The following is an 11,865-nucleotide window of genomic DNA, read 5'->3' on the forward strand; positions in this document are numbered from 1 at the left end:
TTCACCGCAGGGACACGTTCGGCACTATTCGGGATTATTCAGGATTATTCGAGATTTTTTTCCCGATGACGAACAATGCTTAAAAAAAAAATCAAATGCAAATTTGCATCGGTCCAAAGCGGTCTGAATCTGGGCCTGGTTACGGAGCATTGCCTGTCATGTTGGATTACTTTATTCAAGAGAGCAGCAAATGCATCACTGTGCACCTCTACTCTGATTGGCTATCGCCATGTGCTTCCCAGCATCCCTCTGCAAGTCGAGGGAAGCCCCCATGTGATGTATGACGTTGCGATCATAGACTGTATAGATGTCTACCATAAGTAGTTCAAGGCCGTCTATTCTTTTGAAATTTTCCCCTTCAGGGAAACTTTTTATTGTTTTTTTTTCCTAGACAACACGAATTTAGATTATATTGCCAATGTCATATTATGAATTCTCTATTTATAGGTTAACAAATGATAGTGATGCCAAAGAAAACTCTTATGACTGTAATTTCCAACCAATGCCCAGGTGTGGCCACCAGATGGCGATCTTGTTATTTTACTGCACTGTAAAGGCGGAACACGACGTGGCAAGTAAATAGTTCACTTCCTTGACTGTGACTTCTGTTTGAAACAGTCACGTCTTTCGGCGAGAAAGCAGTCCGTGGTTTGTGTTATTTGTCTGTAATTCCTCACAGATTGGTGTCGCTGTGTTCTTGTTCTTCATGAGGCTTTAGCTGCTCGGTGGAGGATGTCTGGTCTGGCGCTGCTGCTGTTTGTTGGCGGACTGCTGTTGGTGTGTGCTAACAGAGGAAGCTATCCCTCCTTCACAGACGAAGTCCCGTTTAAAATCAGCTGGCCAGGAGCTGAATTCACGCTGGTACGTCTCTGCTTTCACTTACACGTCTTATATTTACTATAAGAACTGTACCTGTGCAGATACGTTCCTTATTATTGTTAGCATAATGCTAGTTTTCTGTCAGTGCAGCTCCTAAGGTCAGATTTAAACTAACAATCGCATGTGTTTGTATTTCAGCCAACATCTGGTGGACTTTACAACGAGGATGACTTTGTGATTATGACAACAACTGAGAAAGAGAAGTACAAATGTCTCTTACCGTCGCTGACAGCTGGAGAGCAGGTAGCTTAGCATCCTGTCACTCGTTCTGCTTTTATTTGATGATGTTCAGATGTCATTCTGCCTTTAACTCAGTTCATTCTTTGTCTAAACATTTCCCCACAATAAATGTTTATTGCTTAAATCATCAGGTTTGGGGTCGTCTGTGAATCACAAGTTGCCAAAATTTGTAGGTTTCATACCTTAAATGTTCTTCCCACACTCTACTGAATAAGTTTTGGTTAATGTCTTGTTGTTTTTGTACGAGCACAAGGTGTATGATCACGATTAACCTCCTGCTACTGGCACTGGCAGCCTTTTGTCACCCCAATGGCAGCAAGAGTGTGTGTTCCAGTAAAAAATAAAATAGCCAACCTGTTGCTAAATGCGTGTTTGCTCAATCCGCCTGTGTTCGCACAATTATGAGTACACAAACACAATTTCAGCTTGTAATAAAATTAAGGCTTTCTACATCATAGGTGTGCTGGTGGTGGCCAAGTGGTTAGGGCGCTTGGTTTCAGTGCAAATGGTTCCCAGTTCAACCTGAGTGAAAACAAGGGAGTGACCCAAGCTGCTTAATTTTTACATCATAGGTGTGCCGCCACCTGCTGATATCATTATAGGGATCCTGGTGTCTCTCAAAATTTTGTGCGCAACACTTTTCCTTCTTGCTTACCAACAGTGAGCAAGGACTATGCAAACTCATTTAAACTTTTACGAGGCTATGTAAGCCATAATTCATTTGGCCCTGGTTATCTTTCCGGCTGCTGTCATAAAACCACATTTACAGTGGTCATGAGAACCATCCCTGGTTCTCAAGACCAGGCACCTAAGTGGCTCTACTCTACTCTGTTCTACTCTTCTTTTTTTTTTTAAGATATTTAGATATACCTTAGTATACACTAGTAGCGTTCTACCTTAGAAATGGAATGTATTATAGAAGACATACATGACTGAATTTTCTTGTGATCGGTTCCCTTTTCATCCCTGATGGAAACACTTAACCCTAAACCTTCCAGCTGACAACATTTACACCCCCCGCCCCCCACCACCACCAAAGAAATGGACTAATTCTTGGCTACTAGAAATTTGTGTTTAGACTCCTGCATGCGTTTCATGCAGTTCATGAAGGTACAGCATTCCAGAATGCAACCCAGATCATGTATATTTAATTCTGGTACTGCACACAGAAATATGCAAATGTATTGCACAGATCTGCAAGTATTGTTTGAATTTTTAGACTTTTTATGTATTTTAGATCAATTAAATCATAACCATTATCGTAATCCCAAAAGAAAATCAGTCATTTAATAAATCCTAAAGCCAAAATTCCTAAATTTCCACAACACATCCTCAGTCACTGATTCTGCTCATTTTAGGACAGATCAGCTTTCTTGCAGCACTGAAAATTCATTCAACAGTTTAACAGACCCTGTTTGTCATCAGTGTAGTGACTGTCACGTGATGGAGTGATTTGACAGGGTTCTGAATAAAAATGAACAGGTGTTGACAATGCCAGTGTGCCTGTGTCCAAAAAGTCTTCAGTTCCATGTCTGTGATTTATGTTTTGGCATCAGTTCTTCTTACAGTTCCAATTCTGCCTGGAATTGACCCCAAACCTGGCTTTCATTTTTAGTGCTAAAATACTTCATTGAATAATCTGTCAATGTACTATTATGACAGCTGGGCATTTTCACAGGAAAGGTTGCAAAAAAAAAAAGCCACTTGTGTTTTTAAGGAAAGGACATTTCTTTAAACACATTTGATCCTGGACTATTACAAGTGGAAGTTGAAGCAGGACAGTGGTGTAGTGGTTAGTACTGTTGCCTTACAGCAAGGATATCCTGGGATCACTTCCCACCTGATCGTCTCTGTATGGAGTTTGCATGTTTTCCGTGTGTTTGCGTGGGTTTCCGCCAAGTGCTCCAGTTTTCTCCCACTTCCAGAAACAGGCAGGTGAAGTGACTTGTTGACTCTAAATTGACCATAAGTATGTGTTTGTTGGCAGCACGGTGGCTTGGCGGTTAGCACTGTTGCCTCACAGCAAGAAGGTCATGGGTTCGATTCCCACCTGTGGCCTTTCTGTGTAAAGTTTGCGTGTTCTCCCTGTGTGTGTTTGTCTAAATGTGCGTCCTGTCCAGGGTGTACCCTGCCTCACGCCCTATGGCTGCTGGGATATGCTCCAGCCCCCTACAACCCTTAATTGAAGATGAGTGAGTGAGTATGTGTTTATATGTGTGTATGTGGCCCTGCAATACAATTAATTAATTGGAGTAAGCAGGTGTAGAAAATGAATGAATAAAAAGGTCAGTCAAAACCCGTTGTGTGCCCAAGCCTTCATGTGCACGCAGAATACATTCATGATCACTGTCTCTCACTGCATGTGCTTGTTCGGGAAAGGTCAGATTTGAATGTAAAATAAGAGTACCAATATTATTATTTGCCTCAGATAGCATGGTCCTGGGCGATGAGCCTTCTGAATGTAATGAACTTTCTGATAACATCGGTCAAAAAAATAAAAATATTCTTGCATTGACTTTGAGAACTGATGTAGGGTAATTTTAGGGTGCTGAATCCAAATCTGAGCTCAGATGTCCTCTATCACATCACATTTTTTTGCAATCTGTATGTTACATATTGATGGATTACGCAAAAGTTGCTAATTCACTCACGAATGATGCCACAAAAGCAGCTTCAAAAGCACAGTTTTTTCAACCAGATTCACAAAATGTGAACAAGTAATAAATGCCGTAATAAATGTTTATGGCACCAAAGAGCTGTGCAAGACTGCAGCTTTTGTGTGAATGCTCAGTAGGAGAAATATGTTTTCATGTCTCAGAAACATGTGATTGACGAAAACTACCACCACATTTGGTTTCAGTACCCTTCAAATTACCCAAAAGCTGTTGAAAAACTCCATCCAAGAAACATCGTGTTGAAAAGTGTAATATGATGCATACCTGACTTTCAAAAATGCTTTTTATCTGCTGCCATGGTCACTGTTCAGAAAAAAGACAATGTTGCAACCTTTGCCCTCAAAATACCCAATTAGTATTTAAAGTACTTAAAAAAAAAAAAAGTCCAAATGTGTTCTTTTTGTTAATTCTTTTTTCCCTTTGCCTTTAAATTAAGTATCTTTGTTTTTACCTGTTATGTTGATGCAACAGGTTAAGAAATAGTTTCTACTAATTATTGCATTTATTATAGATTTTCAGTTAATTGTGTTTAAAAGTCTCTAAAACGTCAGGAAATGGTGCAAAATACACCTCACACTTTGCAGATTCATAGTGATCTCCATGGATTTCCTCTCCACTCAACTAGGTCATTTCTAGCCATTTAAGTTGGTAAAACTACAATGTTTAACTGTTTTTGTTGTGCACAGTATTTTGTCTCTCTCACTGTTGGTTTGATGGTTTGTTTTTAACTGGTTCATAGGACGATGATAAAGAGTATGTTGGTCCTAGTCCGGGGAAACTGCTGGAGCCGCTATTCAAACGGAACAGCTGCTCCTACAGGGTGAGACTTTGTTTCACTCTAATTTTGAACCTGTTTTGCTCCTTCTTTCAGTTGAGACTGAAACTGTTCACATTAAAATAGCAGAGCTTTAAGAAACACAACTGAAGATAGTAAAGTGATGATTCAATCATAGCTTTAAATCTTATGGCTGCTTCTACCACGTTGTACTACAAACAGTCCCTGACAGACTCTGTTATATGCATGTCTGACTGAGCAGCTTCAGTGTGGAAGTTCTGCAAAAACCTAATGGCTGTCAAAATGGACAGTCTGCTGTATTATGTGTGTCTGGTAGATTATACCTAGATGTGATTTGATTGCCATGTTGCCAAATTCAGCTACATATAATTCTGATCTACATCAAACCATGATTTTAGTAACATGGCTAATTTGGACATCTGACAGTGTTGAATGATGGCAGGCAGATTAGCTACAGCATGGCTATTTTGTGTTTAATTTGCTGTTGGTATTGCAGATTGAATCCTATTGGACATATGAAGTGTGCCATGGAAAGCATGTAAGGCAGTATCATGAAGAGAAGGAGACTGATCAGGTAAGTGTTGTGACTACACAGCATGAACTTGGTGCGGGCATACTGCAGATACTAATGTAAGAATTAAATTTTCCCAGAAAGTCAGTGTTCAAGAGTACTTTCTAGGAAAAATGGCACCAAAAAGCAGATCTGCAGAAATGGGTATGAACACACTTTTATTTCTTACTTGTCTAATAATTAGATATTCTATATGTGTATACATGCTTTTGATTCAAATAATTTATTTTTATTAATTGTTTTTTTATGTATTTTTGGTCAGATAAAGTTGAAGACTCTGAAAGTGCCAAATCTGAAGATGAATTTGAGGTATATTTAATAATGAAACAGCTGTTACAAACATCATCTGTGTTGTTCGCATTCCAGCCACATTTGTTCTTAACTCTTCTTTTCTGACGCCAAGTTTTGGTTTGCTGATGTTTAGGTGCCCACTAAGAACATAGAAGGTCAGCTGACTCCATACTACTTGGTGGAACTGGGTAATGGAACGCCATGTGTACTGAAGCAGAATGAACCTCGCTCCACGTCTGTGCTGTACGTCTGTCAACCAGAGGCCAAACACGAAATCCTTACTATTTCTGAGGTCACTACCTGTGAATATGAGGTGGTGGTGTTGACACCGCTCCTCTGTGCACACCCAAAGTACAGGTACATGTGTTATAATAACTGTAGTTAAAAGGGAAACACTTTACATATGTACTGAAAAGAATGTGTACTACAGAAGTACAATATGCTAGTGTAATAGCTAATGTAGCATTGACTAACATGATATTACGTTATTTGTTGTTATTCATAGTATTCCCCTTCTGAATGCTGATTTGGTTCAGCTGAAAGTTTCTTCACTTTAGCAGCTTTAGATACCAGACTTGGTGTATATTGTATTTTCCAGTTATATGTTGCACCAGAGTATTGGTTGTATCTGTCCAAAAATGTGTCACAAAGAGGAACAAGCAGATATAAGTAGCATTTTTTTTAATGTGGTGCTACTGCTTCATGCAGCAACAGGCAGGCAGAAGCTAACAGTTTAATTAATGTTTTTGTTCAAGTCACAAAGAACTTGAGTAAACTGCTTCAATGTCGAGCTAAATGTAAATAATCTTTTAAAAATGAGCAGCTAGCCTTACTTTAGTCTAGCAATCCTCCTTGTTGCAGGTAATTCCCTTTACTTATTTAAGAGTGTGGTCTTTCTGCTTGGGAGCATGATTTATTAATTTTGTTCATTCTTTAAGACCAACCAGCTCTTCCTTATTCTTCTTATTTTATGACAGTTGGCATCCAGGCTGATTGTGTGCAACTGCCACCATACACAGATAAAACTGTCATCATGAACATGGACAAGAATGAATAAATAAATAATCGTACACTATTTAAAAATCCTGTAAGAAATTCAAAAGATGTCAATCCAAAAATTTCAAGTTCCTGGTAGCCACAGGAATAAAAGAATCCCTGGCACATCTAGTCCTTAACATAGGTAGCTGAAAACGGCGACCAGAGGGGAGCAAGTTAAACTCCCCAAAGAGTGAGTGATGATAAAGCGCATTGGTCCTAGTCCCAGGAAACTGCTGGAGCTGCTATTCAAATGGAGCAGCTGCTGCTACAGGGTGAGACTTTTTTTGTTTCACTCTAAATTTGAACCTATTTCACTCCTTCTTTCAGTTGAGACTGAAACTGTTCATGTTTAAAATAGCAGGGCTTTAAGAACAAAAAACAACTGAAGATAGTAAAGTGACGATTCAGTCATAGCTTTTAATCTTATGGCTGCTTCTGCTATGTTAAACTCCCCAAAGAGTGAGTGCTCAGGGCAGTTCAAAATTTGGTTAGTCTTACCCCTGACCCGTTTATCATAAATATGTTGCAGCTGTGGTACCTGGTACAACCACCTTAGACGCTTGTGGCCGTAGATGATAATGCAGGGGTTTGGGGGGGTTTGCTCCAATTTTGGTAAAAAGTTATGCAAATTATTGGTTGAAATAAAAGGATTAATAAATGGAATAGTTTTGACTGTGTTGAATGCTTGGTCTCCAACGTAAAGATCAAACAAGGTCAACCTCCATTGGATTCTCTGACGTATATGACATATGTTTCCCCATAACATGATAACGAAGCATGACAGGTGGTGCAAACTATTCCTTTTTAAAATTCTATTAACTAAACCAATAATTTTCATCTTTTTTTTTTTCTTTTCTTTTTTTTCCAAAATTGGAGCAACTTTAACTTCTGACCCCTGTACAAACTGAAACTGGCCTTTGTCACCATTTTTGTTGTTTTTACCCCATAACTCCTGAACATTCAGTCATAGATAGTCCAAACTATACCCTTTTGGAATCATTATGATCAGACAAATAATCTAATGTAGTTTTCAGTTTGATTGGAGCATTTTTAATTTTGACCCCTGTGTGACCCTCTTCAATTGACCCCTACCTGGCTGCCTATTGAAAATTCAAGTACCTAGTCTTTTTTTTTTTTTCCAAAAGAGTAATGTCTGAGTATTTGTGCCAACTTTGGTGCTTCTATCACCGTTTGCAGGATTGTTTCAGTTATCTGCTGCACTATGTTTGAGTGACAATCGACCCACTCAATAAACCAGCGTAGGGGCAAACATGACTTCCTCAGTGACAGTAATGCTGAAGTTCTGTTGTATGGTTCATGATTGTGTGTCAGTGCTGAAGTGAGATCTTTGTTTAGATGATTCTTTTCTGGTGGTTTACAAACTGTTAGCCATGTTTCTTACAGGTTCAGGTCTTCCCCTGTGAACGCCATCTTCTGCCAGGCCCTGGCAGGCTCCCCTTTGAAGCCTCAGCGGCTCGAACAGTTGGACAAGGAGCAAGAGGAGCAACTCAAACCACATTTCAGCACCACCTCTGAAATCAGGGAGGTGAGAGAGCACCATATCCTGAAAAAACATGGCGATGACTGTGTCCACCTACAGTACCTGCCTCATTTATTTCTTTGGCTGATTACAGGAGGTGTCACCAGTTAGAGAGGATGCCTTCACCGCCACTCACAAGCCCATGACTGTCGGTGGGCAGTCTCAGATCACTGTCGGCACCACGCATATTTCTCGTTTGACGGATGACCAACTAATCAAGGAGTTCCTCAGCGGCTCCTACTGTCTGCACGGGGTGAGCCGAGTTCAATCACAGCACTCGTGTCACGTTTAATAACCAACACAATGAAAAGTAACTATCCTATTCTATGTTTTAGGGAGTGGGCTGGTGGAAATATGAATTCTGTTACGGAAAATACGTCCATCAGTATCATGAGGTACGTAAGCATCTGAGTAGGGGAGGGGGGTCAGCTGGGGGGGGTGAGCGACAGAATCTCGTGTGGTATTGTGCACAAGTTTGTGTTGATCTGTTTTTATTTTACACCCACTCAGTGAAGTTGAGGGCCATTATGATTTTACCCCATTCATACGTCTGAAAACTTCTCATGTTCCCGTAATAAATTAAAGAATGCTGCATCTGTTTTAAATCATTTTGTGGTGATGTATTGGGGGAGGCTAGAGGAAGATCTTTTCTAAAATGCTCATCATCCATTAGCCAATATGGCCGCGACAGACACCATGTTTATTTTTGTTTTTGCGTGTGTGATTGGAAACATTTCGTTGAGGTGTATTGGGGAAGGGTATAGAAAGATGCAATACAAATAGACCAGGTGTCATCTTTAAAGTGAATGTCTTTCACTGTAGAAATAATTACTTGACTTCATTATTGGGCAGCACGGTGACTTAGTGGTTAGCACTGTTGCCTCACAGAAAGAAGGTTATGGGATTGATTCCCACCTGTGTCCATTCTGTGTGGACTTTGCATGTTCTCCCCGTGTTTACATGGGTTTCCTCCAGGTGCGCCGGCTTCCTCCCACATCTAAAGACATGCAGGTTAGGTGGATTGGAAACTTTATAACTACATCCACATCTCCCTTGTAAAAGAGATCTCGAGCTCAATGGGACTAACCTGGTTAAATAAAGGTTATATGTTTACAGCCCAGTACGAGTATATATGATTTCCAGAGAAGTCAACAAACTGCCTAATGCACTACGAGTGACATAAATGATTTGCTTTTGAAGCTGAACGGGTGATTTTTTTTTTTTTTATGTTTACCCTGTTTTTGTGGTCTACATCATACATTATTTGATAATTAGAAGTGTTGCTTTATTTCAGGTACTTGTAGTTTCAGTGAAAGGTGTGAAACACTGCTGTCAGAATTGGAAAATTGTACTGATTTAAATGTGAAACTGTATAAAAGAAGTCTTGTTAACTTGCGGCACAGTGGAATAGTAGTTGGCACATTTGCCTCACAGCACCTAGTTTAGGGTTTGTTTCTACCAGTGCGCAGCTCCCTTTCTGTGTGGAGTTTACATGTTCTCCCTTGATTCCTCCCACCATCAAAATGCGCTCATTGGGTGTGTGTATGAATGAATGCAAGTATGAAGACCAGACTGTAAACAGACTCTGCATCTGTTCTTTGTCTGTATAATGTACCTAACCAGGATATCCTGAATGAAGAAATTTAATAAACTGGGTTTGGAACTTTGATACATGAGATTGTCTTTACACTGATTTTAAGATGTCCCTCTTGTGTCCCAGGACAAAGAGCATGGAAAGAATATTATCGTGGTAGGAAACTGGAATGCTGACGAACACATGGACTGGGCCAAGAAGAATGTCGCACGCTCTTACCACTTCAAGGATGATGGAGTGCAGAAAGTCAAGTCTGTTCCTCAGCTTTTTTTGAAAACCTAAACCGGGTGCCATAGAAACACAGCCATTGAGATACAGTAGTGTTCAGAATAATAGTGCTATGTGACTAAAAACATTAATCCAGGTTTTGAGTATATTTCTTACTATTACATGGGAAACAAGGTACCAGTAGATTCTCACAAATCCAACAAGACCAAGCATTTATGATATGCACACTCTTAAGGCTATGAAATTGGGCTATTAGTAAAAAAAAAGTAGAAAAGGGGGTGTTCACAATAACAGTAGCATCTGCTGTTGACGCTACAAACTCAAAACTATTATGTTCAAACTGCTTTTTTTTTTAGCAATCCTGTGAATCACTAAACTAGTATTTAGTTGTATAACCACAGTTTTTGATGATTTCTTCACATCTGCGAGGCATTAATTTTGTTGGTTTGGAACCAAGATTTTGCTGGTTTACTAGAGTGCTTGGGGTCATTGTCTTGTTGAAACACCCATTTCAAGGGCATGTCCTCTTCAGCATAAGGCAACATGACCTCTTCAAGTATTTTGACCTATCCAAACTGATCCATGATACCTGTTATGCGATATATAGGCCCAACACCATAGTAGGAGAAACATGCCCATATCATGATGCTTGCACCACCACGCTTCACTGTCTTCACTGTGAACTGTGGCTTGAATTCAGAGTTTGGGGGTCGTCTCATCAAACTATTTGGAGCATAATTTTGAAAGAACATAATTTTTATGCAAAGCGACCAAGATAACTGAAACTTTAGGGAATGATCGTACACAGACTGAAGTTTAAGTCCAAAGAGATTTGCTGGACCTTTGTAGGATTTATTACAATTTTTTGGGGGGGTCACCCTGTGTACACACACATACATATATAATATGTATTTTCTTTTCTCTGTTGTAGGTTGGTTTCCCATTTTTACGGCCATGGTGATGTTTGTGACTTGACAGGGAAACCCAGACAGGTCATTGTCAAGCTGAAGTGAGTGGAAAAAACACATCTTCCTCACTATGACAATTCAGCCCAGGGTGTATTTTAATTAAATTTATTTATTTACACATTTATTTGACTTCACTGTGTTAGATGTAAGGAGTCAGAGTCTCCTCATGCTGTCACCGTGTACATGCTGGAGCCTCAGACTTGTCAGTATGTCCTTGGGGTAAGTTTGCATGGAACCAGTGAGTTGCATTATGTTTAAAAAACTAATTGAATAAAAAAAATGACTTTGCTATATTCTATTAACTTTGATGTTAGGATTAGTCAAATGACTCATACATGCACATTTATGATTCCTTGCGTGTCATAGGTGGTCAGCATTGTAATTTTATTCCTTTCTGTAGGTTGAGTCTCCAGTCATATGCAGAATTCTTGACACAGCTGATGAACATGGTCTTCTGTCGCTCTCCAGTTAAACTTACTGTGATCACATGACAGAAGGACGCATGAAGGACATGCAGAGGACAGCTGCAGAGACGTCCACTTGAAAACAGAACATTGATCAGTAAATTTAAATATGTGATGGGGGAAAGGAGATGGCCATCACACCGCAATAAAAGTGATTAAAGCGGTAAAGAATGCACCAAGTCCTCAGTCGGCCGGTGGTTAACCTGTGCAGCAAGCCTAATGTGACAGGTTTATTCAGACTTTTAAGAAAATGCAGTGAAATGGGGGTTTGCTGCTCCAAAGAGAGCTTATAACCCATATTTGTTTGTGCTTTACATAGTGTAAGTGAAGCAAAGAATGAGGCAGTTTGTGGGCGTTATGGAAATCCAAAGTATTTGGGGCGGGTTTATTGTTTTTGTGGTGTGTGTGTAAGTGAGTGTGAGAGATATAAAAATGCGGTTTGACTGGAGCACTTTGCACTTGAAAACATGATGAAAAGGGTCACTGCAGCAGTGACGACGTGAATTTGCAGATTGAGTGTAATTTATGAGTTCAGGGATGTTGTGAAATGGTGGAAAACCTGGGTAAAAATGACAAGTTGA

The 11,865-nt window shown here is 39.8% G+C and overlaps 1 protein-coding gene across 3 annotated transcripts; it reads left to right on the forward strand.

The window, feature by feature from the left end:
- The first annotated feature begins 561 nt into the window (after positions 1–561).
- On the forward strand, positions 562–11,865 carry erlec1 (endoplasmic reticulum lectin 1). Of its 3 annotated transcripts, none has more exons than XM_034184947.1 (14): positions 562–861; positions 1,018–1,122; positions 4,534–4,614; positions 5,087–5,164; positions 5,242–5,305; positions 5,424–5,470; positions 5,586–5,809; positions 7,895–8,036; positions 8,125–8,283; positions 8,366–8,425; positions 9,751–9,875; positions 10,784–10,861; positions 10,964–11,039; positions 11,221–11,865. In XM_034184947.1, the coding sequence occupies exons 1-14, from the start codon at positions 733–735 to the stop codon at positions 11,290–11,292; spliced, it is 1,440 nt and encodes a 479-aa protein (XP_034040838.1). In that variant the 5' UTR covers positions 562–732; the 3' UTR covers positions 11,293–11,865. The 3 variants fall into 3 exon arrangements, with proteins under 3 accessions (XP_034040838.1, XP_034040837.1, XP_034040839.1); XM_034184946.1 differs by having other exon boundaries at positions 5,242–5,301; positions 5,420–5,470; XM_034184948.1 differs by lacking the exons at positions 9,751–9,875; positions 10,784–10,861; positions 10,964–11,039; positions 11,221–11,865 and adding an exon at positions 8,475–8,715 and having other exon boundaries at positions 5,242–5,301; positions 5,420–5,470; positions 7,895–8,037; positions 8,123–8,283; positions 8,366–8,431.

The sequence above is a fragment of the Thalassophryne amazonica genome, chromosome 13 (genome assembly GCF_902500255.1).
Source record: "Thalassophryne amazonica chromosome 13, fThaAma1.1, whole genome shotgun sequence".
Taxonomy (NCBI): domain Eukaryota; kingdom Metazoa; phylum Chordata; class Actinopteri; order Batrachoidiformes; family Batrachoididae; genus Thalassophryne; species Thalassophryne amazonica.

Excerpts from the sequence above, each read along its gene's own strand:
- erlec1 (XM_034184947.1), top strand. The coding sequence starts at position 733 with ATGTCTGGTCTGGCGCTGCTGCTGTTTGTTGGCGGACTGCTGTTGGTG. Across the intron at positions 4,615-5,086 it reads GGAACAGCTGCTCCTACAGG|ATTGAATCCTATTGGACATA; the intron begins GTGAGACTTTGT and ends TTGGTATTGCAG. Across the intron at positions 8,037-8,124 it reads CCACCTCTGAAATCAGGGAG|GAGGTGTCACCAGTTAGAGA; the intron begins GTGAGAGAGCAC and ends GGCTGATTACAG.